The sequence below is a fragment of the Syngnathus acus genome, chromosome 23, assembly GCF_901709675.1.
Source record: "Syngnathus acus chromosome 23, fSynAcu1.2, whole genome shotgun sequence".
NCBI lineage: Eukaryota > Metazoa > Chordata > Actinopteri > Syngnathiformes > Syngnathidae > Syngnathus > Syngnathus acus.
Genome location: NC_051107.1, coordinates 7044523 through 7070334, shown reverse-complemented (window position 1 = coordinate 7070334; position 25812 = coordinate 7044523). Strand labels below are relative to the sequence as shown.

General features: G+C 49.8%; 6 protein-coding genes and 3 long non-coding RNA genes across 14 annotated transcripts; 3 read left to right on the top strand and 6 right to left on the bottom strand.

Moving 5' to 3' along the window:
- Positions 1 to 643: 643 nt before the first annotated feature.
- On the bottom strand, positions 644 to 4967 carry LOC119117137. The gene is made up of 2 exons (XR_005096428.1): positions 4742 to 4967; positions 644 to 679 (listed from the first exon to the last, which is right to left on the bottom strand). It is a non-coding gene; the product is annotated as an uncharacterized LOC119117137 (long non-coding RNA).
- A 725-nt stretch (positions 4968 to 5692) lies between these two features.
- LOC119117136 lies at positions 5693 to 6337 on the top strand. Its single transcript, XR_005096427.1, has 2 exons — positions 5693 to 5997; positions 6069 to 6337. It is a non-coding gene; the product is annotated as an uncharacterized LOC119117136 (long non-coding RNA).
- A 667-nt stretch (positions 6338 to 7004) lies between these two features.
- tnpo3 (transportin 3) lies at positions 7005 to 13717 on the bottom strand. The gene is made up of 23 exons (XM_037243054.1): positions 13463 to 13717; positions 12312 to 12512; positions 12077 to 12150; positions 11831 to 11987; positions 11518 to 11661; positions 11266 to 11441; positions 11030 to 11168; positions 10821 to 10967; positions 10641 to 10748; positions 10484 to 10575; positions 10265 to 10404; positions 9997 to 10188; positions 9833 to 9924; positions 9665 to 9741; positions 9538 to 9598; positions 9325 to 9465; positions 9130 to 9246; positions 8973 to 9067; positions 8490 to 8646; positions 8256 to 8423; positions 8054 to 8166; positions 7912 to 7978; positions 7005 to 7455 (listed from the first exon to the last, which is right to left on the bottom strand). Exons 1-22 carry the CDS (start codon positions 13580 to 13582, stop codon positions 7918 to 7920), a joined length of 2772 nt encoding a protein of 923 aa, XP_037098949.1. The 5' UTR covers positions 13583 to 13717; the 3' UTR covers positions 7005 to 7455; positions 7912 to 7917.
- A 331-nt stretch (positions 13718 to 14048) lies between these two features.
- On the bottom strand, positions 14049 to 16834 carry LOC119117075 (interferon regulatory factor 6-like). Of its 6 annotated transcripts, none has more exons than XM_037243065.1 (8): positions 16711 to 16834; positions 16302 to 16535; positions 15780 to 16110; positions 15689 to 15718; positions 15432 to 15629; positions 14960 to 15349; positions 14751 to 14872; positions 14049 to 14408 (listed from the first exon to the last, which is right to left on the bottom strand). In XM_037243065.1, the coding sequence occupies exons 2-8, from the start codon at positions 16515 to 16517 to the stop codon at positions 14238 to 14240; spliced, it is 1458 nt and encodes a 485-aa protein (XP_037098960.1). In that variant the 5' UTR covers positions 16518 to 16535; positions 16711 to 16834; the 3' UTR covers positions 14049 to 14237. The 6 variants fall into 6 exon arrangements, with proteins under 6 accessions (XP_037098960.1, XP_037098959.1, XP_037098961.1 ...); XM_037243064.1 differs by having other exon boundaries at positions 16302 to 16619; positions 16711 to 16806; XM_037243066.1 differs by having other exon boundaries at positions 16302 to 16564; positions 16711 to 16806.
- On the top strand, positions 16410 to 16943 carry LOC119117082. The gene is made up of 2 exons (XR_005096414.1): positions 16410 to 16543; positions 16609 to 16943. It is a non-coding gene; the product is annotated as an uncharacterized LOC119117082 (long non-coding RNA).
- Positions 16944 to 16945: 2 nt separating this feature from the next.
- Positions 16946 to 18240, bottom strand: zgc:193726 (uncharacterized protein LOC561161 homolog). Its single transcript, XM_037243074.1, has 4 exons — positions 18090 to 18240; positions 17978 to 18019; positions 17457 to 17591; positions 16946 to 17372 (listed from the first exon to the last, which is right to left on the bottom strand). Exons 1-4 carry the CDS (start codon positions 18158 to 18160, stop codon positions 17246 to 17248), a joined length of 375 nt encoding a protein of 124 aa, XP_037098969.1. The 5' UTR covers positions 18161 to 18240; the 3' UTR covers positions 16946 to 17245.
- A 483-nt stretch (positions 18241 to 18723) lies between these two features.
- On the bottom strand, positions 18724 to 20125 carry atp6v1f (ATPase H+ transporting V1 subunit F). Its single transcript, XM_037243075.1, has 2 exons — positions 19827 to 20125; positions 18724 to 19046 (listed from the first exon to the last, which is right to left on the bottom strand). The coding sequence occupies exons 1-2, from the start codon at positions 19982 to 19984 to the stop codon at positions 18845 to 18847; spliced, it is 360 nt and encodes a 119-aa protein (XP_037098970.1). The 5' UTR covers positions 19985 to 20125; the 3' UTR covers positions 18724 to 18844.
- A 2165-nt stretch (positions 20126 to 22290) lies between these two features.
- Positions 22291 to 23800, top strand: lamtor4 (late endosomal/lysosomal adaptor, MAPK and MTOR activator 4). Its single transcript, XM_037243076.1, has 4 exons — positions 22291 to 22647; positions 22749 to 22832; positions 23236 to 23353; positions 23413 to 23800. Exons 1-4 carry the CDS (start codon positions 22645 to 22647, stop codon positions 23508 to 23510), a joined length of 303 nt encoding a protein of 100 aa, XP_037098971.1. The 5' UTR covers positions 22291 to 22644; the 3' UTR covers positions 23511 to 23800.
- Positions 23591 to 25789, bottom strand: LOC119117078 (ADP-ribosylation factor 4). Its single transcript, XM_037243072.1, has 6 exons — positions 25451 to 25789; positions 25177 to 25257; positions 24836 to 24945; positions 24204 to 24275; positions 23999 to 24124; positions 23591 to 23913 (listed from the first exon to the last, which is right to left on the bottom strand). The coding sequence occupies exons 1-6, from the start codon at positions 25515 to 25517 to the stop codon at positions 23827 to 23829; spliced, it is 543 nt and encodes a 180-aa protein (XP_037098967.1). The 5' UTR covers positions 25518 to 25789; the 3' UTR covers positions 23591 to 23826.
- Positions 25790 to 25812: the final 23 nt, after the last annotated feature.

Sequence of the window (25812 nt, the reverse complement as noted above, 5' to 3'; positions counted from 1 at the left end):
ATGAAGTCATTTCAATTATGATTTGGGATAAATACTAGGTGTGAACACAAAAACTACTGCACAAAATGGCCAGTTTACTTGTTTGAAAAGGACTGTGAAGAAGAGAGACTTATTTCATTTATTTAATGGGAAGAAGTCAGACTTATTTAGTTTGTTTAATCTATTTTTGTTCCCAGGCAAAATTGGATTTGCTGCAATTGCAAATTTCAACAAAGCACAGTGCCAAATCTTGACTTGAGACCTGATAGGACGTATTAAACGCCTAGTTAAATTGATAGAAGTTGGTCGTATGAGCGAGTGGAGTAACATGAGATCTATTCTCAATTACAAATAGCACACACAACTTTGGATATTTTGAATGAATGAGTGAGTGAATGAATCTTATTTGTTCATTTAAATTATGACTGTATAAATACTAGGTATAAACAGAAAATCTCCTGCACAAAATGGCCAGTTTACTTGTTTGAAAAGGTGTGGGAACAAGTCATCTATCCAATTTAAGACAAATGTAGTTACCTCTAACAATGTGTTACTTTAGCTATTGTTGTCTGTGACTTTCCCATGAATAAAAAGGAAGGAAGGACTCACCGGAGACGTCTTCGCCAACGTGCAACTGTTGTACTTTGTATTTTTATCCTTCTTACAGTGGAAAACATACAGCCAAAGAACACCGTGGAACCTAAAGGAATGAAAGAAAACTTTATCATTTGGCCTCAACCAATATTCGCAGATACAACACAATGTGACGTGCAGGGTGAGGGTTAAAGATTGAGGGAGGGGCCCTCGTTTTAAACTACTTTTTTTGAAAAGGAGTGGGAACAAGCAAGACTTATTTAATTTATTTAATGGGAACAAGTAAGACTTATTTAGTTTATTTAATCTATTTTTGTTCCCAGGCAAAATTGGATTTGCTGCAATTGCAAATTTCAACAAAGCACAGCTCCAAATCTTGACTTGGGACCTGATAGGACGTATTAAACTCATTTAATAGGAAGACTTATTTAGTTTATTTAATCTATTTTTGTTCCCTGGCAAAATTGGATGTATGGTGCCAAATCTTGACTTGAGACCTGATAGGATGTATTAAACGCTTAGTTAAATCGACAGAAGTTGGTAATAAGAGCGAGTGGAGTAACGGTGGTTGAATGGATGAATAAATGTTGAAAGTAATTTAAATTATGACTTTGTATAAATACTAGGTATTAACAGAACATCTACTGCGCAAAATGGGCAGAGTTTACTTGTTTGAGAAGGAGTGGCAAGAAGTAAGACTTATTTAATCTGTTTGTTCCCAGGCAAAATTGGATGTGCTGCAATTCCAGATTTCACCACATGATGGTGCCAAATTTTGACTTGAGCCATGATAGGAAATATTAAACACTTAGTTGAATTGATAGAAGTTCGTAATAAGACCGAGTGGAATAACATGAATGTTCTGAATTAGACAGTTTGAATATGCTTTTGAATATTTTTTAGGTAAACAGTTTTGCTTCACTTTGAGCATCATTTGAGCAGTCTGATAAGCTACCAAATCTTTGAATTGAAGAATTTGTGATTTAAGAAATAGCTTGTTATTATTTTCAAGGTAATCAGATTTGTTTATAATTCTAATGGCCTTCTTTTCAAAACTTTTGTTTGTTCCCAGGCAAAATTGGATGCGCTGCAATTCCAAATTTCACCACATGATGGTGCCAAATTTTGACTTCAGCCCTGATAGGACATATTAAACACTTAGTTGAATTGATAGAAGTTGGTAATAAGACCGAGTGGAATAACATGAATGCTCGGAATTAGACAGTTTGAATATGCTTTTGAATATCTCAAAGGGGGATGAGTCTGCCTACAGGGACCAAGTGGTCCAGCTATCGGAGTGGTGTGGAGAGAACAATCTGCTCCTAAACACGGCTAAAACCCAAGAACTGGTCATTGATTTTAGGAGGAAAAATAAAACGGACATTCCACCACTTATCATCGACGGGGTCTGTGTGAAGAGGGTGTCCTCCTTCCGCTACCTGGGAGTCCACATCGAGGAGGACTTCACCTGGGCCGTGAACACCTCTGAGCTGCTTAAAAAGGCCCAGCAGAGACTCTACTTTTTAAGGGTGCTGAGGAGGCACAGCATTACACAGAGACTGCTGGTGTCCTATCGCTGCTCCATAGAAAGCACTTTAACGTATACGTGTTTGGTACTCCAGCTGCACTGCTGCTCAGAGGAAAAAGCTCCAAGAGGTCATCAACACAGCACAGAAGATCATTGGCTGCCCTCTCCCTCTTTACGGTGTTGTGCTTGATTTGGTCCCCCCGTGAGATTTTGTTCCCCCTGCCGCGGGAGCGCGCACGCCTTATTTGGAAAGCGAAAAACCCATGTCGTACGGCGTCAGCACTACGTTGTTTTCAATAAAAACATGAAGACCTCACGTTTGCGTCAGTCAATTTTAATTTTCATAAAGGATTATTCTCATTTGATGTCTTTAAATTCATCCGCGTTGTGCCATTGAAGCGGGGTGCATTCAAAGACCAGTCGTGCAGTCGGAAACACTCATTCCCTTCACCAAAAAGCAACAATATAATTAAGTGATCTCTTTGCATAAACCTCGATGCAAAGAAACTCCTCTTTTTGGGTACAGGCTACAAGGAGTATATATTACAAATACTTAATTGTGATCATCATTCATCCATCCATCCATCCATTTTATTCCTCAGGTATTTTCAAAGCAAATTAATATTGTTGCATTTATTAATTTGCTTTAAAATGACAGCGCAATATAATTAAAAGCTGACACTGTAGCAATGTCAAACGTGTTCATTTAAGAAAAGCCACACGCGTTTTGTGATCAAATCTTTCAGAACGAGAATGATTTGAGTGAATTGATTTGAATGAATAATTGAGAAGAGATTTCAGTTCTGAAGGCTCCTTTTGTCCCAAGCAAAGTGACAGATGGTGGGGAGGGGGGATAAAAATTGTAAGGAACTCTATAAAAATGTCAAGCCGTGAGGATATGCCCCCCCCCCTTTATTTTGAGAACGGTGAGTGCTGGACTGCAGCTGTTTTTTTTTTTTCTGTCTTCTTGGGGGTCTGTTCAGGTTGTGTGAAAAATTTGAACAGGTTCCCTCATTCCTAGGCCAAATTACAGGGCTGGAACAAATCCTCACAGCTGCCCCGTGAGGATATGTTCCCCCCCCCCCCCCCCCCCCTTATTTTGAGAACGGTGAGTGAAAAAACGCTGGAGTCCAGCACTCACCGTTCTCAAAATAGGGGGGGGGGGGGGGGGGGACATATCCTCACCGGGCAGCTGTGAGGATGTGTCCCCCCCCTGTAATTTGGCCTAGGAATGAGGGAACCTGTTCAAATTTTTCACACAACCTGAACAGACCCCCAGGAAGACAGAAAAAAAAAACATCTGGAGTCCAGCACTCACCGTTCTCAAAATAAGGGGGGGGAACATAGCCTCACGGCTTGACATTTTTATAGAATTCCTGTTACAATTTTTATCCCCCCTCCCCACCATCTGTCACTTTGCTTGGGACAAAAGGAGCCTTCAGAACTGAAATCTCTTCTCAATTATTCATTCAAATCAATTCACTCAAATCATTCTCGTTATGAAAGATTTGATCACAAAACGTGTGTGGCTTTTTCTTAAATGAACACGTTTGACATTGCTATAGTGTCAGCTTTTAATTATATTGCGCTGTCATTTTAAAGCAAATTAATAAATGCAACAATATTAATTTGCTTTGAAAATACCTGAGGAATAAAATGGATGGATGGATGAATGATGATCACAATTAAGTATTTGTAATATATACTCCTTGTAGCCTGTACCCAAAAAGAGGAGTTTCTTTGCATCGAGGTTTATGCAAAGAGATCACTTAATTATATTGTTGCTTTTTGGTGAAGTGAATGAGTGTTCCGTCTGTACGACTGGTCTTTGAATTCACCCCGCTTCAATGGCACAACGCGGATGAATTTAAAGACATCAAATGAGAATAATCCTTTATGAAAATTAAAATTGACTGACGCAAACGTGAGGTCTTCATGTTTTTATTGAAAACGTAGTGCTGACGCCGTACGACATCGGTTTTTCGCTTTCCAAATAAGGCGTGCGCGCTCCCGCGGCAGGGGGAACAAAATTTCACGGGGGAACCAAATCAAGCACAACAACGGTACACAGTAAAAATAAATGTGGCTCTTAGTCTCTGACTGGTTGGTCACCCCTGAGCTAGGGTTAGCTACTCAGCTACACATTGCTATTACACAGTGAACGCTAGCTACATCGACAACTTTAGTCAAACTACACAAACGTAAATCTCTAAACGCAATGAGTTGTATTTACCTTGTACGTTCTAGACGGTCCAGTTGCAAGCAGAAAATAAAGATATTTCTGTTGATAATCGTCGTGTTTGTATCCGCTGTCGCGCTCACGGCAATCCGCGCCCACAGATTTGAATCTTGGCGGGATTTCCGCCTATTGACGTAATACCCGCGGCACATGACTGCGACGTAATACCCGCTTATCTGAAACGGTAAAGTTAAAAGTAGAGTTAAATAAAGTTTTCTTTTTTTTTTTTAATCAACGCAATAATTTACAAACGTTGACCAAGAATCGTCGAAATTCGGCGTCTGTTGCTGGAAGCAGACGCCGAGTTCGACGTCCCGCCCAAACGCCACACTCACTCGCTTTTCAGGGCTACAAAAGTACTTCTTTTTTTTCTTTTTTTTTAAACAATGAGTTGTATTTACCGTGTACGCTCTAGACGGTCCAGTTGCAAGCAGAAAATAAAGATATTTCTGTTGATAATCGTCGTGTTTGTATCCGCTGTCGCGCTCACGGCAATCCGCGCCCACAGATTTGAATCTTGGCGGGATTTCCGCCTATTGACGTAATACCCGCGGCACATGACTGCGACGTAATACCCGCTTATCTGAAACGGTAAAGTTAAAAGTAGAGTTAAATAAAGTTTTCTTTTTTTAATCAACGCAATAATTTACAAACGTTGACCAAGAATCGTCGAAATTCGGCGTCTGTTGCTGGAAGCAGACGCCGAGTTCGACGTCCCGCCCAAACGCCACACTCACTCACTTTTCAGGGCTACAAAAGTACTTCTTTTTAAAAACAATGAGTTGTATTTACCGTGTACGCTCTAGACGGTCCAGTTGCAAGCAGAAAATAAAAATATTTCTCATGTTAGTCGTCGTGTTACTATCCGCTGTGTCTCGTTCGCCGCCATCGCAGGTTTTCCTACAACCTGTTGCGAGCCACGCCCACGGATTTGAATTTTGGCGGAAGTTCCGCCTATTGACGTCATGTCCGCGTCACATGACTGCGACGTAATATTATCTAAAACGGTAAATTAGAGTTAAATAAAGTTTTCTTTTTTAATCAACGCGATCATTTACAACCGTTGACCAGGGAGAATCGTCGAAATTCGGCGTCTGTGGCTGGCAGCAGACGCCGAGTTCGACCTTGTCTGTATGTCGATACCTTAATATTATTTTGGTTATCTTCTTAAGGCTATCTTATCTCAGGGTTTATTCAGACCAGAAAAGTCTTTTTGTCCGCTTGTTTGATCCGGACCTAAAGCGAAATTCATTGTTTTCAGACTGTACATTTTGTAAGTGAAGTATGTATACGCACCCACGCTTGTGACGATCTGTGTTCCCATTGGACAGCAATGACCAGGGCGGAACACCGAGCACAGAACCGGAAGTGGAGATAAACACCCAAGTCCTACGTGCTGCGTTCCTGCTCTGCATGTTTGTGCTGTTGGTTTGGATTTACCCTGTTTGTACTCACACCTGAAGTAAACCCCACGAGAGTTCGTTTGGAAGTATGTAGCCTACTCACCTGAGACGTCTTCACCGACGTGGAACCGTTGACGAGGAAGGAGCAGCACGCGTGAAGTCTGTGCCAGCAGCTGCAGCGCAAGTCTCAAGCCCCGGAGAGTGTCCGCTCCTTCACTTTGACATCGTCCTTCTCGCCTGTCATGGGTACTAAGGTCCGCTACAGGTGCTTATATAAAATAACTTGCCCCCAACGCGCTTGTCCATCTTTTTTTTTGTAATCAAGCAAGGCGTCGTCTACTCACCGAGATGTCTTCACCAACGTGGAACCGTTGACGAGGACGGAGGAGCAAAAGTCGGCCGGCGTCTGCCTGCCATGCGTGGAGTTTGTGCCAGCAGCTGCAGCTCAAGTCCCGGAGGGAGTTCGCTCCGCCACTTTGACGTCGTCATTCTCACCTGTCAAATGTGTCCGTTTCAGTACTTGGCAATTGGTGGGCAAAACGGGAAGCATTAAAAACTGTCACTGCCTGACGTTATGGCAGTACATGAAGCGAGTCTTGTCTCCGAGTGCAAATTCGTCATTGCCCTCAATCGCCACAACTGTTCTGCAGCCTGGCGAGAGACCTGTGATCCACCTGAACAAGCGAGCGAGCGCAACCTTACGTGACCCGTCACATTTACATAGTATAAATTAATCAGTAGTTTGTAAGATTTTTTTTTCCCCCCAAAACACATTTTGCTTTCTCATGTTCTGGTTAGCACCACCGCCTCACGGTGCCAAGGTTGTGGGTCCAATTCCCGTCCGTCTTCCTGTGTGAAGTTTGCATGTTCCTTCTGTGCTTACGTGGGTTTCGGCCGGGTGCTCCGACAAATCTTAATTGACAAGATTATAAAACGTGCCCTACTCTACTGCACTTTGAAAACATTTGAGAGTCATTCAAAGCAGCCTGAAGTGGGCCAACATTCCAAACCTAGAGCCAGAATTCTCGCCCGCCGCTTGTCCTGTACGCAGGTCTGAGGTTTCCACTCTGGTCACAGCGTCACGTCCACTTGGACGAGTGCTTCGGCACAGATGAGGGCTAACGTTCCGTCGTGCGTCACTCGCACGGAGAAGGCAGCCGTCTCCGTCCTTCACCAGTCGGAAGACAACCTGTGTGAGCGCGTCAACTGAGGGAAAAGCAGACTGGCATCGCAAGGACAGACTTTGCTGAGACACTCGACATAACATTTGTGGTTTCACTCGTTTATTGTCGACAGCAAGGCGATTGCATGGGTCCGTCTGGCATTTTCCAGAGTTCACTCTGTCACTCTTTGCATTAAAAGAAAGCAAACTTTCAAGCGGTCAAAAGTGGTGACGTACGTGGAGTTCTCCGGTGGGCGCCGGGTGGGATGGATTTCAATTTCAAGCCTGACTAAAGTCCCCCAAAACAAAGTTTCTGGTAAAAACAGTTGACGGGCACAGTCTCTTGCCCCGCTCGCCCATCTGTTCACTCGGTGGACTCCGCCTCTTCGGCCTGCCCCTCCCACCACCCGCTGGAGGTGCGTCAGTTCACTAAGTCCCTGGGATGCGCCCGTCCGCCTTCCGGCCGCACACATCCCGCCTCCGCCCTCCAGACCTCCGTTAGCAGCCGCAGCTCTTGCCGCCGCCTCTGAACCAGCGAAAAAGACTTGACCTGAAATACAGTCACAATTAGCGGGGATCGCACGCGACGGATCCATTTTGTACTCACCGTCCTTTTTCAAAGCCATTCGCTTACAGGTTGGCAAATCAAAAGTGAGAGCAGGCGGAGGGAGGGATTACCGGTGAGAGGACTCGGGCAATTTAAAGTTCAACGAGAGTCCGACTCCATTTTTAAAACATTTGTCGATCACATAGACCCCCTTGGTCGTCCCAGTCCAGCGTTGCGTTCCGACGACCGTTGTTATCCCTCGATCGCCGCCGATTGGCCGCTTAGGCCCCGAGAGAGTGAATGTCTTGGCGCAGAGTTTGAATGAGGCCGCTAAATGTAAAAGGAGGGTGTGGCTAACCCTGAGCCAAGTTGCTTGGTTATGTGCTGTAGCAAACGCAGCGCCCTGTGTGCGTGTGTGCGTGCGTGTGTGCGTGCGTGTGCGTGCGCAGACGTGCTTACATGCGTTTACCGGAATAGTCTCGTGAACTCTCTCATGGCCCAACAAACTTGTTTACATTCATCAGCACTGCAAAAGGAGAAGCAAATTCAGCTCTATTACCTAAGCCCCGTCCGTTTCTCACACTTTGTCGTCGATGTTCACCTGGTGACTTGTTTGTGGAAATCGGTCAGCTGTTTGTGGGTCACCGTGACCGCTCCTCCTGACGTCTCCTTGGGCAAGCCTTTCAGAGCGCTCTCTAACCAGCGGCAGAAGGTCTGCAAAGAGGGCGGGCGGGCGGGCGAGCGAGCGAGCGAGTGAGGGAGGGAGGGAGACGTCAGCTGTCCACTCAGCGACGGCTACTCACCGGCCGGTCGAACACCATGACCTCCCACAAGACCTCGGCGATGTCGGGCAGGGTGTACGGCGGCAGACAGAAGCAACACGAATGCATGAGTTGCGTGATCAGTTGCTGGCCGTGCTGCTCCATGGCCTGACCGATCAGCCGCTTCCTCAAGTCAAAGTCGTCCGTGTGCTTTGGGACAGAAAAGAGGCGCCACATTTGCGTCGGCTGGCAAAACGGACGCGTCGTTTGGCTTACGTCATTGGCCACGCCGGTGTGGATGAGGTCTCGCACAAACTTCATGACGCTGCAGTTGGCGTCCCGGTGGTCCAGCGAGGTGGCGGCGATGGCGCACTGGATGATGTGCACAATAATGCTGCTGCTAAGCAGCGTGATGGGACTACGCTGCACAAACCTGATCACACATGGCAAACACGTCAAAGCTAACAAATGGCTGGCAAAAAGGTGTCTGCCCTTGCGTCGCTTTGGCAAATGTCGGAGCTTACAGAGTGGGAGCGCTGCTAGCTTTACTAGGGACTGTATTACATACACCTTACATTACATTTGCAAACAGTTGATTTCCTTTCCAAGCAAAAGACTGGGAGGAAGAAAAAAAAAAAAGGTGCGGTGCGGTGAAGTGCGCTGCGGTGCGGTGAAGTGCGCTGCGCTGCACTGCACTGCCGCTGGGGGACTTCCCTGCAAAGAAGTCGACGTCCCACCGAGGGAGGCCAAGCAACGCACCTGGTCGCCAGTCTGAAGAGGTCGTCGACGGTGTCGGGATGGTTGAGAAGGCCGTTGGCCTGCTCCAACAGCTGAAAGGTGGGCATGCACAAAGCCTGACAGAACAGGAGGGCGTTAACACCGGCCAGGACCAGCGCAGCAGCCACGCGCGTCTGACCTGCAACATGTCCAGCAGCCCCTGGCGACAGCCCTCCTCCATTCCGTACTCGTCCACCAGGATGCTGCCCAGGTACAAGAAGCACGAGTGCGGGTAGACGCGGTAGACGCTCACCATCTGAGCACACCGACGACAACATTGTGAGCCAGCGGACGGGCGGCCTAAAGGCACTTCTCCGACGGCGACTCCTTTGACCTGAGTAACCAGCGGCTGCAGCAAGGAGGCGGAACCTTTTCCCACACAGCGTACGGCAAAGCGGAGGCAGCGGCAGCATCGCTCCACAATTCGGTTGTCGGCCTGGTGAGCGTTGAGCGTCTCCGACAGCACGGGCCAGATCTGGAAGCGGAGAGAGCCTTAAGCCCGAGCTCACAGAAGACGCCTTTGCTGCCGTCAGCCAGCCAATGTTACCTCCTGGATGACCTTCTGACACGGGTGCGTCTGCCCGTTCTCCACGATGGGGTTGGTGTGTCTGAGACAGGCAAGCAGGCAACGTTCTCCGACTGCGCTGAGACGCGGAAGCTCGGCCGGGTCTCACCTGAAAATGACGGCCAGTCTGTCGAGGCAGACGGTGGGATCGGCCGATCGACCGTTGCTCGATTCCTCGGCCAAAAGCTGCCGGGGAGGGCAAAAGCGAGCGACTTTTTACGCTTCGGACTCGGGAAGAGCGGGCCAAAAAGAGGGAGGGAGGCAGGCAGGGACACACCTTTTTAAGGGCCGCCACCTGAACGGCGCACAAGTCCCCTAAGCACTCGGCGATCTTGTCCAGAGGCAGACGACCCAGGACCATCGCCGTACCTGCCGGGTCAAAAAATGGAGTTCGTAAGGACGTGGCTGCCACTCCAAAGTGGCATCCCCCCCCCCCGGTACCCTTAAGCAGTCCCACGGCGGCTTCCGTGGACAGGGCAAAGGAGTCCAACGAGCGAGCGATGTCCAGAAGTCCTTGGAAGTGCTGCGCCATGTGGTCCCTGCATACGGAGCAGATGTTGTGGATGGCCTTGGCCGCGGCCGAGGCCAGAGCTTTCTCTCGCAGGCCTTTCATCAGATAGTTGAGCACGGGGTCTGACGGAACACAAGCTTTGCGTTACGGCGGCCAGAAGAAAGGCCGCCGGGGAAAGCGGGCGGCGCGGGTCCTGACCGAGGAATCGGGGGTTCCTGTCCACCACCTCGCTCATCTCGCCGACCAGCTCGATGCTGGTGTAGCGCACCGCCATGTGAACGGCCTCTGGCAGCAAAACCACCTGCTGCAACACCTCCAACAGGGTCGGGTTGTTCTCACTAAAAGAGTTAGGACACGGAGACGTCAGCACGATGGCCTTCTGCCTCGGGAACCCGTTGGAAACGCGGGGCGGCTCACGGGTCGACGCTTTTGGCAATGGCGGCCATTATGAAGAGAACCGCTTCGGTCACCACCCAAGGCGGGTTCCCATCTTTGAGGGTGGAATACAACTGAGAACACAAAGAAATCATCAGGCTCCGACAAGGGCCGGCGACGCCCTACCGAGCTGCCTCACCTGAGAGAAACACTCCATAGAGCCCACCAGAAATATCACGTCTTTAACCAGGTCAGACACTCTCATCCGGAACTCCCCAAAATCATCCGTCTCCTCCGGAATTCCTTCCTGCGCCCAGTAAACGCGCAGCGGTCGGTCAGCGAGGGCCGGCTCTCGCCGACCGCTGGCGAGGAGACTTACGTGGTCTGGGTCCAGCTGACAATGTCGGGCCAAACAGTGCAGTAGTCTCTGAATGTAGGGTCGGAAAACGCCATTCAGGGCCACGTCGTTGATCTTGTAGAGATTTTCACCCAGCCGGTACCAAAAGTTAAAGGAGATTTCCACCACCTGCAGAACACGGCGGACACCTTGTTTGTTTGCCCGTTTCCATTCGCGGAATGCTCGCCCACCTCGTACTGCGGGTGTCCGGCGCAGATCAACAGCAGCTCCAGCGTCCTCAAGTCTCCCATTCCTCTACCCGGACTCCTGACCGTCGTCTCCAAAAAGGTTTCACACAGCTCAGTGAAGATTCTGCAATAATTCAGGACTCTGCCGGGCATATTAAAGGGAGGAGGAAAAGAGGGGGGGGGGGGGGTGTTAGCGCCCCGCAAAGAGCGGCAAAATGCCGGCCGGTTGGCCGCCTCACTTGTCGAGGTCCTCGCGGGCCACGGCCATGTGATAGGCCGTCTCCAGCGTCAGGACGCCCTGGAAGAGCTGCAGCGCCAAGCTCATGTTTGTGTCGACGTTTTCAATGGCGTAGAGGGAGGAGCACACACAGTCTGCGGCCGCCTCGTGCAGGTTGCTGGAGGTCTCGTCCCTCTGCTGCCAACAACAGGTCAGCCGCGTCAGCCCGCCACGTGCGCTAAGCTGGCCGCCGTCGGGCAGGTGCCTGCCTCACCAGAACTTGGAAGAGGATCATGAGCAGCTGGTTGCTGGCCATGAAGTTACTATCCAGCACTCCCAGGTTGAACCAGCTCCCCAGACAGCGAAAGACCTTGATCAGCATCTTCTCATCGCTGCCCGTCTTCTCCACACACGACCCCTAGGCGGAGGAAATATGTCGCCGTGACAAAAAGAAGAGCACCCCCCCAAAAAACAAAACCCTCCCCATTGCGCGTGGGCAAGCGTTATTGGAATGTCCGCCGCGTTAAGATGAGATTGCGCCGTTCAAGTATCTCGCTCTCGGACGCCGCTGGTGAGTGCGCCCTAACCAGGAGCGTGACCACCGTGGACGAGTAATATGCCAAGTCCTCGATGATGTCTGTCCTCCGATTGGCTCCGATGCGAAGCGAGCGGCTGTGGACTTCTTCGGGCAGCACGGTCAGAATCTCCATGAGGAAGGGCATGGAGCTGATGTCTCCGTTGTACCTGGCAGAGGCAAACGGCTCAAGTCGGACCGCGCCCGCACTTGGGTCCCACAATTCAAACTGCAAAGTAGAAACTGCGTGAATTCTCACTTTTCGATGAGCGTGTGCACGCATCCTTTCCACGACGCCATCTGAAGAGCAAGGTCTGCGATGGCCAATGCCAGCTAGAATTGGGGGGGGAAAGGAAGGGACGCTTATGCGCATCGCTGCAAGTTCCAACCTTTTTCGTTGGCAACTCGGCTGAGCGAGTCCGAAAACAACGGGACGGACACGGGCCGTCTCCTGCCCGGCCGAGCGAAGGACGAAAGCGCGCCGCGTGCGCTACCTGCGTTACGATGATAGGTGATAGGTCTTTGAGGTTCTGGATGTGAGAGAGCAGCGAGTCTCGCAGAGCACCGTGCGAATCGGGAGGAAGCTCGTAGAAGGAAGTCTGGATCTTCATCTTCATGGTCTGAGCGGCAAAGTAGCACGACTCCACGTCCTGCTTGAGCTGCAGCAGCTGGTCTGAGATCTCCCAGGCGTACATCTGCAAAGAAAGGCGGCGGCGCAAGACCAAACCGTCAAACGACCAAACCGTCAGAGGGCAAACGCCGCACGCGAGAGCGTGTGAAGAAGACACCTGAGCCAACCGTCCAGAAAGCAGCAAGTGGCAATGAATGAAGTTTTGTCAGATCCTGCTTGAACGCTGACAACAACCATTGTGGAGGTTGATACCCAATCGTGGTTTTGTTTCGTGCTAAAAACGGACCAAGATAAGAATGGTGAAGAATTTGAAAGGAAACAGACGAGCTTTGGGATGTGTGTCCTAGTGTGCCATGCTACCACTTGAGAAAGGTTAGGCTGCTCCGAAATAAAGTGCGACTTGAGGAAGGTGTGTCAACCGCCCGAACAAGGAAAGGAGCGTCCCCTGCTCGAGAGTTGAGCGCACTAGCCGGCTGGCTAAACGTCAACCACGGGCTCATTGCGGCTCCCAAGTCATCGTTTGCGAAGGAGCGAGCAATGGCGCGGCGTCAGCCGACTTCTGCTCTACTCGAACGCTGAAAGGCCACCAAGGAGGAGCTTCAACTTGCCCGCACACTAACGAAGTGACGTCAGCACAGCGGTTACATCCGCCATGCTAAACAGCTCACATACAAACACGGCACAAAAGACACAATGCAAGTGGTGGATATCACTTGAGAGAGAGAAAATAAAGTCGGTCAACTTGCTCGTCCTAAAGAGCGAGCGAGCGAGCAATTGGGAAAAGTCCGGCTATTAGCTTGTGTTGTGATTCATGCGTCAGTCAATGAGTATCTTTAGCAGAGATGCTAACGGGCTTCCGCAAATTGCGCACTTTTTCCGTCCGCAGCGATTCCAGATTGTCGAGGTGAACATAAAAACGCTTTGAGATACTGGTGAACACCCGCCGCCTTGAGCCACAGCGCCCAAGCACGCCCGCCCGCCAGCCTCGATGGGCGAAATGTCCCCTTTTCTTACCGATCTCTGGAGCTCTCCGAGCCACATAGAAGCTCGTTCCTTCCCGGCAGGGTCCGGGTCGTGATGCAGGGCCTGGACCGCCTGGTAGACGAGCGAAAGACTCGGTTTACCCCCCTCCATTGCTCGGATCCGAAGCGGCGAGCACAAAAGGCGACAAACGACGCGCTTGTTGACAAATTCTAGATGGTGTGCGTGCCGAGCGCCATCTCACACGGGTTTCCCGCGTGTAACTCAACTGATCGTCCGGCCTCAAACTCCAACCGTAACATTAGTTCCGCTCTGCTCGGTCGCACCGGAAACATTTCTGTACACACATACGATACGATCATACATACATACATACATATTTACATACGTATACATATATAAATACATATACACACATAGATATGTATACATGTATATACTTACATGCATACATATGTATACATGTATATACTTACATGCATACATATGTATACATGTATATACTTACATGCATACATAGTATGTATACATGTATATACTTACATGCATACATATGTATACATATGTATACTTACATATTCCTGCATGCTTTAAGTCCAAATGAGGCAAGACAGTCATGTCAATAAAAGCCAAAGAGTGTATTGAGTTGCAGAATCAGATCTTGAAATGAACATCGACCTGATGCACAAATAAACACACACAAATCCAAATGCACTATCTTGCAAAGAATGAGTGGTACGGATGGATCTCCTAGTTTGAATCAGGCGCGGGGGGCTGTGAGTGGCGCTTGTCGGGGGATAGCGGCAGTTCAGGGTCCTTGGAGATTTTGACTCTGCAGGAGTCTCTGGAGCTCTTTGAACTGCTCCACTGTCTGGTCCTTTACATCCGGGTTGGAGATCTGCAGGCGGATGCTATCAATGGACCAGCTGTGCTCACCTGAGAACATCTCTGTTAGAATTCGAGCCACTACCGGAACCACCTGAATAAGAGGCAAAACAATTGCATGTGAAAAGTACAATATGGTACTCAACTAAACTCAACCTGGTTCTGAGTCTCAGTCATGAAATGATACCTCTTTGTGGCTAGAAACGAAAATGTATACTAATGAAAATGGATGACTGGGCTAACTTATCTTAGCATAGTTTAGCTTGGTTTAGCTCATCTTAATTTAGCTTAGCGTATCTTATCTTAGTTTAGCTAGGCTTAGCTTTCCTTCAGCGTGACTGATTGCGGAGCATTGGCCCTGCCATTGGATAGAACCTAGAACAAACAGAAGAATAATGCAAGCGATCCCAGCAGTTCCAGACAGTCTCTCACTGACCTGAACCACAATGAGTTTCTTCTCTTTTGGTTTCTGGTCATCGGGCCAGTCCTCCCCGAAGCAGAAACAGATCTCGTAAGGGGGGGAATTCCCAGCCTCGCCCTTCTGGTACAAGATCAGTCCTGGACACAATCATTTGTATTTTTATCCGTTCCTCTTCGGCAAAGAAGCGGCGCAGCAATCACTAGTTCAAGACTTGCGTTTGTCACCTTGGAGGAAGTCGTTGAGGCTGAACACTTTGACCCTCCTCTCCCTCTCCAACTGATTGGGCCCACCCTGATGGGGTGCGCCCGGTCCAGACCAGTACACCTTACATTGGCAGAGGCGGACAGCGTAGATGTCTTGCTCCCAGATTTCTAGGATGAGTCCGCGATCCATCACGCTCAGCAGGGCCTCTGTGAATTGGCGCTGTTTCTGGCTCAGGATCTCCGAAGTCCCCGGGAAGGAAACCTGTTGCAGGTCGACGGGTCCAAACAGGTCCACTTGCCGCGGGTCGGGCCCCAGCTGGCCGTAGAAAAGCCGGCAGCCCTGGGGGCTACTGACAGTCAGCGAACCCACGGAGCGGCCGCGGTACTGAAACTTCAGATCCAGATCTGTTGCTGCGGCAGCGCAAAAACAAATGAGGACACTGCTGCGTCGGCTTCGCGGCGTAAACGTCACGGGGCATCGTCAGTCACTCACACGGTATGCTGGCGAGCAGGTTTGCAGAGTCCACTTGAGCCCGGACCTCGTTGCTCACCTCCGGGCGGTCGACCTCATCAAATATTTGGAAGTCCTGCCGAGGGAGTTCGGAGGCGACGGCGGATACCCGGAAGCGGTTGGCATCACCGTGCGGCGGCAGGACGGACACGGAAGAGGCCGGGCGGCAGATCCCGGCGTCTGAAAAGATCCCGAAACATCTGACAACCGAAAGGGCGCTCATGGCCGACTTGACGTACCGATGGTCAGCTCTGTCACGTTTGGCATCTGAAAGGCAATTTCCACGTTAGGGAAGTGAAGAACATGAATTTCATTCACGACGTGCCGTTACCTCGTCGGCGGCGGCGGCAGCATCTGAAAGCAAAGGCAAGGTTGAAAAAAGAAGCCTGAAGTATGCAAAAAGAAGGTTGAAAAAGGAAGGAAGCCTCCCTGGAGCACGCAAAAATGACATGGAAAAAGGAAGCCTGGAGCAAAGCAAGACTTGACCTGAGTCTACAAGCTGGTAGATTTTGTAGGCCTGCAGGGGCGTCTCTTTGGTGCCGTCAAAGTGGAGCCGAAACTCTTTACTCTTGTTGAGCGCGCAGCGCAGGTTTGCTTTCCACTTGGCCGGATCGGCCTCGTCCACACCTTCCTGAAATTTGCCCGTTTCCAGCGCCCACGCCTGGACGGGTGAAGAGGAAGTCGTCTCACATCACATTGTGCCATGGCCTCGGCGGTTTCAGTCCAACAGGAAGTTGACGCTCAAAGAAAGAGAAGTGAAACTTGTCCTTTCATGCCGTCGAGCTCCCTTTCAACTCAGACGCATGACAAAGCGAGCACAAACGACAGCGTGCCAGCCGGAGTTAGTCAGACCTTGAAGATGGAGCTTTCCTCTTGATGCGTCGTCGGCAGGCTGCGCGCGGCGTGCTTCCAGGGGATCTGGAAGAGTCGGCGCTCCCAGTCGACCCAATGGAGGCCGGGGAAACGGCCGCTGTCCACCTGAGCCACGAGCCAAGGCTTCAAGCGCACTCTCCGGCCCTGCGCGCTCATGATCTCGCAAGGGAGGGAGGGAGGGCGGTCGTCAGTCATCAGCTGCTCATGCTGATCCTGAAGAGGTTTGTTTGGCTTTTACTGCGCTGAAGTTTCACATCATATCACCTCCCTCCCCCCTTTACTTCAGGAAGTGACACCCTAAGCGCAGAATGTGCCACGATACTTTTAGAAGGCATTGCGCTTCAGTATCAGGCTGAGCTGATGGACCGGAAAAGGTGTCTGAGCTCACCTGCCGTCGTCCTGGTGCCGAGATGCTACTTGAGACGCGCTTTCCCAAAGTCCTGCCGCCGCTGCTGCTGCTGCTGCCGCTCTCGCTGTCAGCAACTTTCCCCCTCTCTGGAGCCCTTCCTTGTCCTGTGGCAGCTCTCCGATTGGCTGAGCCTTCCGCCCCCCCCTTCCGTGGGCATGACTTGCTTGAAGAGGTCCTCAGATGTTTGCAAGCGTTAAAAATGTCAACCAGGATCTTTCTGCCTTGTTTTGTGTTTATTTCAATGTTCTACTATTTCACATTTAGTAACCAGCTCTTAGCGATGCCTCCATTTCTCCACAAAGCACGCACACTATGGTGGAGGTGACTTGAGGATCAAATCAACTTGGCACGGAGCGCTTCAATCAATCAATCAATCAATCAATTAACCAACCAATCAATCAATCAATCAATGGCCATGCAGCAAACAGTTTCCAATGCACAAAACATCACTGAGCCAACTGTGCAAGCAAAACACACGACTCAAAGATGGGGGGGGGGAGCAGGTCGCCCGGCGTCATTTCTTCCCAAACCCTTCCGGGTCGAGCGTGGAGCCGCCTGCCGTTTCGTCCCCGACTTGAAGCTTGGACCCGAGATCTGTGACGGAGCAGGTGGGCAGCATACAGCCCATGGAAGCGACCTGCCTGGTGCCAGTCAATCGGTGACTTTCCAAGACGGCCACAAACGGGAACCAAAAGGGCAAATGTGCAACATTTCTTTCGACTCACTCGTAAAGGCGCCCACTTTCGTTTGACGTCGAGTTGAAGATGAGCCACGGAGTCGCGGATGTGTCCCGCGACGTCAGCTTCGACGTGTCATCGGAGGTCGCGTTTGACGTGACGCTCATCAAGCTTGATGAGTTGCTGAGGATAAAAGAAGCAAGCGAGTTGCGAGTCGGTGGTGCCGATCGCTCCGAAGCCACAGCCACCCGGTCGTAATCGGCTGAATCGAGGCAACTATTTTGTGTGAATACTGTGCATCCAGCGAGGCCTGAGTGCAAAGGCCTTCACCGAGGGTTGGGGTGGGGGGGGTGCAAAATCGCTGCTTGCATAACATTTTGGCAGAGTTAAAGTGACGAGGCTGCGAGGGCCGCACGGGGCGTGCGTCGGGGGTCGAATAATAAAAAAATAAACATTTGCTCAAGGTTTACTTTGGGATTCGGTTGTCTGCACGGTGCACGAGTGTGACTTCCATTGACCCCGCAAGTGTCTGGTTGACATTCTCGCAAGATGACGGAACGTGAACTGACCGCGTTTCGTTTTGCTTTGGCAGCCGTCGAGTCTCGGCATCTCTGTGAAGAAGAAAAAGGCCAGTCAGCCCGCTTTGAGCGAGCAGCTCTCATTCCTAACGTCCGGCGTCACCTGGTCAAGCGTCGAGGCGGCTGAGCCGAAAGGCACGTCATGGCGGTTGCCAACACCAGTGGCCACTTCATAGCTCCGGCAGCGGGGCGCGAGTCTGCGTGGAACGGAGCCGACGACCCTCGGGCTTTTATACACCAGCGCCTGAGCTGGCGCCATCACGTGTTCTGAGCTTATCGTAGGTCTGCCGCCGGGCCAAAGGTCACAGAGTCAATATTTGTTCTCGGGAGCGACATGGATATCTCGCTCGTTTTCTTCCCGACGTCGGCTCAAACTAAACAAAAGCAAAAACTTTAGCGAGCCGCTTCCGTTCGAGGCTGTACACCGAAGCCACGCCGCGAGTCGGGATAATATCGTGCGAACGATGGACGCGGCCAGGCCGGAAATGTCCGGAAACAATAGGTCCGGGCCTGTGAGCTGAGGACGAGACGAGGGGAAGGAGGACCCGACGCGCTTGTTGGACTTTCACGGGCCATGACGAGGCTCTCCCGCTTACGGTATGCCGGGGGAGAGAGACCTTTTGCGTTTCAATAGCAACGACGCATTGCTACGTCTCCGAAGGTAAGCGGGGTCCGACTGCCGTCTATTCATACCCTGCGAACAAAATGAAGGAGAATATCCACAAGTGAGACCAAAGTCACCATTTTGATCAGACTTTATCGTGGTCATTTATAACACAACACATGACGAAACGAGCACACTTTAGCTCCGGGGACCAGAAGGACCAAATATGGGAGCGTCGCAGGGTCGGTTATATTTTATCGGAAGTCATCGGCCGAGAACATGCCCTTGGCCCTCCGAAGGATGGAGTCTTTGGAAGCGTCGTAGGGATGCTCCTTGGACGGGATCTCCAGCACGGCCGGGATGGACTGCATGTGGGCGTCGATGGCGTGGCGAATCATTTCGGCGATGAACTGGTTGATGAGGATGATGCCGATGTCGTTGCGAGCCAGGAAGCCCCTGACGCACCACGAAAAAAGAAATGTACATGTACTTTGTCACTTTACAAGGAGCCAATGGGGTCGGCAGCGAGGGCCGTTGAGTCACAGAATAAACAATGACGACAAAACAAGCAGAGATTTGAGTAACAAGCCACCTCTTGCTGCAAAATGACATTGATGTACTGCTGGAGCAGAGCCGCAGTCAAATGTTTACATGTTGACTCGAATTAGGAAACCCAGTCTCGATTTCCATTTTTACATTCAACGATTGCTGGATTGCTAGCATCATCGTCAAAAGTATTACTACTGATGTTTGCTTTTTTTTTTTTTCCTTTTGCTACTTGCATCATTATAGTGCTTCCCAAAATTTGGTCTTAATAATATTTTATGTTTGAACGTTTTTCGTTTGTTTTTTTTAATCTAAGATAGGTTATGATAAAAAATAAAAATAACTAAAAAGTGTTTCGCCTTGGATGTTCAAGTACGTGCATCCATCAATAGCTGTGTCTAAGTAGACGGTTTGGGCCTCTGATGAAGAAAGACAACATTTTGGTCGCAATGTCATTGACATTTTAGTCACGGACAACTTCTACCTGACAGTATTTCGGGGGATACACGAACGACGTTCAATGTGATTAAAAGTATCCGAAAAAGGCAACACGCTTCTCATTCCACAGGCGTGCGTGCAAATTGTTTGGCCGCTTCAAACCAAAACCAGTCGCATTATTCTACTTCAGTTTCATGCCGACGACGCCAAAAGCACGTCATCGTCGATCAAATGACTAAATGCAGCGCTTACTTGAAGGTCTCCTCGATCTCCGTGATGCTCGTGTCTTTCTCCACCACCAAGAAATTCGGTTTTCGGTTCTTGTTGAGTTCGCCGATGCCGCCGAGGAGAAATCCGGTGCAAGTGTCTTCGTCGCCGATCACGGCGATCAGCTTCCCGCGGCCGGCCATCGCGCAAAAACGAAGATGGCAAAGGCGACAAACAAGCGGTTCCCAAAATGACTAGCTATCGGCTGCAGATTACGTGACGGTCGGCTGACCAGCACTTCCGTCGCAGATCATGTGACGGTCAGGTGACCTGCACATCCGTCGCAGATCATGTGACGGTCAGCTGAACTGCACATCCGTCGCAGATTATGTGACGTGAGCTAATCAGCGCCCCCTGTCGTGGATTGCCTGCACGAGCAGAGACACACATGCCATACGTACGATATAGTGAGGTGCATTCCAGTTTTTTTTAAGTGAACTGAATCTTTAGAATCAGTGCATACACCGCCATTTTCATTTGTACCTAATCACAGGCCACTTCATTAGGGAAAAATCATGGTCAAAGCTTCACGGAAAGTGAAAAGTGCCACACCCGCCCTCACCCCCACTTTCGGATTGGCTGTTTGACCTGTGACGTCATTCGGACACTCCATTGGGTACACCGCCATTTTCATTTGCACCTGTCCACAGGCCACTTCATACCCACTTACCTAGGGAAAAATCATGGTCAAAGCTTCACGGAAAGTGAAAAGTGCCACACCCGCCCTCACCCCCACTTTCGGATTGGCTGCTTGATCCGTGACGTCACTCGGACACTCCATTAGGTGCACCGTCATTGTCAGGTGTACCTCATCACAGGCCACTTCATTAGGGAAAAATCATGGTCAAAGCTTCACGGAAAGTGAAAAGTGCCACACCCGCCCTCACTCCCACATCTGATTGGCTGTTTGATCTGTGACGTCACTCGGACACTCTATTAGGTACACCGCCATTTTCAGGTTCGTTCGCGAAGATTCACGAGTGAGTGACAGACAGCGTTGCTGCTATGCCAGCCGACACACGTTATGCCGACATTGATGTTTTAATTTTGTATTTGTCTGATTGTAGTTGATGGTGTTATTATACCGAATGTGTTTGTGTTTGAATAAAAGGTTGAAAAAGAAATTCGTTATGCCGACATTTGTTATTTTGGGGGACACCAACTCATATAACAACGTACAACACATACATATTGTCATATAAAGCAGTTAACCAAATGTCTGATTTCTATGTTTTAATTGGGTAATATAAAAACAAGGAATAAAACACCCGACAGTAAATGCTCAGTAGCCTAGTGGTAGAGTGTCCGCCCTGGGACTGTAAGGTTGTGGGTTCAAACCCCGGCCGGGTCATACCAAAGACTATAAAAATGGGACCCATTGCCTCCCTGCTTGGCACTCAGCATTAAGGGTTGGAATTGGGGGGTTAGATCACCAAATGATTCCCGAGCGCGGCACCGCTGCTGCTCACTGCTCCCCTCTCCCCCAGGGGATGGATTAAAATCACATGGGGATGGGTTAAATGCAGAGGACAAATTTCACCACACCCAGATGTGTGTGTGACAATCATTGGGACTTTAATCTTTTAATCTTTAAAAGTGAAAGGGGAGCCGACAACTACGTGGCTCCTGGGCTGGTGCTATGGCTAGTGTCCAAGAAGACGAGGAAATTCGCTCCCCTTTGGGCTTCAAGTCATTCGTTTGGAAGCACTTTGGATTCCAAAGAAAAGATGGCTCAACGGACAATTAAAATTATTGTAAATAAATAGTTCAGTAATGCACTTTAAAGTTAATGGTATTACAAAAAAAGAAAGAATATTCATTTTTCTTTACTTATATGAGAAAAAATATAGGAATCAAGTTCAGTGTTAAAATAAGCACTTTGTATACTACAATACTCTTGTAATTTCCTAAATAAAGAGTTTGCAGTACCTTGTTGATTTTGCGTATGAATTGTTATAAATCAGGATATTGTTCTATATTTTTTATTTAAAAAAATAAAATAAAAATATCGATCGTGGAGCACTATATCGTGATGTATCGTGAATGAATCACAGCAGGCTTTAAGATATCGGCAAATATCGTATCGCAAAACCCGCGATTTACACCCCTAACTTGAACACAATGCACTCGTAATTTCCACTTCACAAGTGGAAATGTTCATCTTTCCCATACCACTTGAAGGGAGCATCAACTCTGGGGCAAAGCACTCGCGGTCAAGTAAACCAACCCAAACGTGTCACCACCAAATACTCGCACTCTATCCAGTAAAGTGCGCACTTTGGAGAAGTGTTTGCGCATACAAGTGTGCGAAAACTGCAGTCAAGTCAAGTTGATTTGTATAGCCCTTAATCACAAGTAGTCTCAAAGGGCTTCACATAGACAAAAATTGACAATTATTCTCAAAGCATCCCCTGATCTTAAGCTACCAGCTCTTTGGATAGTGCTTGTCACGTCACCGACTTGCCGCCATTCGGATCTGTGTCATCAAACATGGCGCCGACCGGCCCTTTTTATTTGGGCAGTTTTGCTGCTTGAAATCATTTTTAAACAGGAACGGGGATTTTACCGAACGTCGCCAGTGTTTTGCTTCAGTCCGCAATGAAGTGCGGCTAGTACACTTCCGCTGAGGGCGCATCGATCAAGTGTATAACAACGGCGGGAAAGGACTTGGGTGAATTTGGACACACTACGCACTCGCAGCCCGGACGGAAGCGCGCGATTGAGGCACGCATGCAAGGGACTTGCGAGGGTTTGGACAGGGCCCACGTCGTCGTGGATTTGTAAATAGGACACGGAAGCAAGGATGGTGAGTTTGCCAGCCGAAAGTCATTCTTGTGCGTTTCATGTCACACTCGAACGGCCAAGTGGGTCGCCGTGCCTCATTTCATGTCCACTGGGTCGTTGCAGACGACCGCAGCGCTGACTGCGGGTTTGGAGCGGATTCCGGACCAGCTCGGCTATCTGGTCATCAGCGAGGACGGCGTTCTGGCCGTGAGTGACCGACAGACACGTTCAATAAAATGCTTCCCTTTTTGTCATTTGAGTTGTGTCGGGAGATTGACAAGTAGCAGAGAAGTCAACGTGGAAGATAGCAAACTTTCGCAAGTGGACACGTGACTGGGGACACTAAAATGTTTGATCAATGTCAACAGACGTAACGTGGCTTAATGCTGACAAAGTACGACCAATCGCTCCATTATGAAAGAAAGCTTCATTGAACCACGTTAAGCTTTCTTCGTAATATACACGTTCTGGCAGCCCCACTGTTATATATTTGCTCAATGAGAGAAAAGGAAGGCATTGCAGGCCTTTTTGATTGACTGTGTGTGTGTGTGTGTGTGTGTGTGTGTGTGTGTGTGTGTGTGTGTGTGTGTGTGGCGCGCGCGTGTGTCAGTCTTCAGGTGAGCTGGAAAATGATGAGCACACAGCTGGAGTGATCATGCAGATGGTTCGCACGGCCAGTCGCTTCCGGTTGGCGGGATCGGCCGATGTGCCCTTCAAACGCATGTCAGGTAGTGCGCACGGTGGTTGGCTGGCTTTTAGTGTGGCTAACATCTCGTCGTCTCTTCAGTGATCTTGGAGGATTTTGTTTTCACCGTGACCGTTTCGGGTCAGAAGGTTTTTGTGGTCAAACGGCAGCACAACCAGCAGGACCCCATCAGCGTGTAGCATCACCATGTCGTGTTCCAATCATTGATGCTTGTTTGTCCATCAATAAAATGTAGTATTTGATCACATGACTCCTCATGCAAAGAAAACCGCCTTTATTGCATTTCACATCAATGACGAGGCCGCAGGGATCGTGGCGCCATTGCTACGAGTCTCGGCCCTCTTCGACCATTCTGTCACATGACTCAGTAAAAACATGCGGAGGAAAACAAACACGAGGAACGCAAATAGAGAAGAACGGAAGTCTGACAAGTTGCCTCCCGCTGACGCGATTATAATTAAAAAAAAAACAGTCCTGCGAAATTCTACACCTTGTTTAGTGCTTGGCGAGCTCATTGGACAACCAGTCGAGACCCTCGTATAGGCCAGTCCCCTGAGTGGCGCAGGTGGCCTGAACGTACCACTTAAAGAGAGAGAGACAAGGGGGGGGGGGGTCTTTAGAGAAGGCCTTTCAAATCAAAACTCGCAAGGCCAACCTCCATACGTACGGTGCGGCTGCGCAAGTCGTTCAGGCCCAGTTTATCGGTGAGTTCGCTGGCGGCCATGGCATTGGGAAGATCCTGCTTGTTGGCAAACACCAGCAGAACAGCATCCTTCAAGTCATCCTCCTGGATCTGCCAACGCAAGCAACGCGACACGGCTTACACGGCTGGGCACACTACGTCGCCCCGCACGCGCGTTCGGCTCACTCACCATCTTTGAGAGTTCATCGGCCGACTCGGCCACTCGCTCTCGGTCGTTGCTGTCCACCACGAAGATCAGACCCTGCGAGTGCAAGGCAGCAAATTCCAAGAGTTTACGGTCCCTTCTCCACCACAGACGTCAAACGGCCGACTAGCTTTTGTCTGGTGTGATTGCCCGAGAAGACGATTGGCTGTGTCCGAGATGCGTTAAGAGATTAGTTCCGATAATGTCAGAAGCGCAGCAGAGCGATATTCTGAAAGGGATACTTGATAGCCAATGAATTTGAAATGTTTTCATGTCCAGTTACTTGTAAAACGACACTTGCTGCCAACTGAAAATGACATCACACGTGCTCAGCAGGTCCTTGACAATGTGGTTTTTGGTATCGACTTGGATTCCCCATACACCAAAAGCCTCTTCGTGACAATGCGGCCATTTTACAACACTGCCAGGACTTTCACGGTCCTCCTGCGAAATGACATCTGCACGCATGGGCAATGGAGGTTAACTCTGTGTGTGTGTGTGTGTGTGTGTGTGTGTGTGTGTGTGTGTGTGTGTGTGTGTGTGTGTGTGTGTGTGTGTGTGTGTGTGTGTGTGTGTGTGTGTGTGTGTGTGTGTGTGTGCGCGCGTGCATGCGCAACCTGAGTGTTCTGGAAGTAGTGTCTCCAGAGAGGTCGAATCTTGTCCTGTCCGCCAACATCCCAAACGGTGAAGCAGATGTTCTTGTACTCCACCGTCTCCACGTTGAAACCTGAAACAGGGGAAAAGCTGGACGTCACCGAGTTGCGGCCTTTCTCCATTTGCAGTTGCACCTGATCTCATTGGGACGGCAGGTGGGCGTTACTTCCTGCAGACTCCAAGTGTGAGGTAGGACAAGCAAAGCAAGCAATCTGACAATCTGTCAGAGCTATGGGCCGTTTTGCTTTAACGTGGAAGGAAGCCGGAGCGCTCGACCAGCTTGACGTCAGGCGCGCCTGCTTACCGATGGTCGGAATGGTGGTGACGATCTCTCCTAGCTTGAGTTTGTACAAAATGGTCGTTTTTCCAGCTGCGTCCAAGCCCACTGTCTCACACACACACACACACACACACACACACACACACACACACACACACACACATGCACACGCACGCAGGACGCACACGAGTCAGAAAGTCAGTTTGCTGCGCACAAGCGGCACCGGTTCGGAAAGCCTAACAGCTCGCCGGCTAGCGAGTTAGCTCAGTTGAGCTTGTCTTAGCTTAGCGGCACTCACCCATCAGGATTCTCATCTGCTTCTTGCCGAAGAGCCTGGCAAACACCGTGGAGATCGTCAGCCCCATTTTGACACGAGCGTCGCAAGGAGACTTGTCCTCGTCCGGGATGAGATGTTGGGCTTCGGCGAATGGTCCAACCGTGGGCCCGAAACTCGCTGGAAGCTTAGACCTCCTCCTCTTCCTCCTTGCCACGTCCAGGCCAACGCGGAACAAATGACGTCACGAAGCAATGCGAAAACTTTATTTCCCCTTACAGCCTGCACACTTTGCGTGCTCCGAAACCCGGAACATTAAAAACGAGCTCGCCCCACTGCCACAAACGACCTGAGTCGTGTCATTAATTTTGCCAACCAAAGACAAT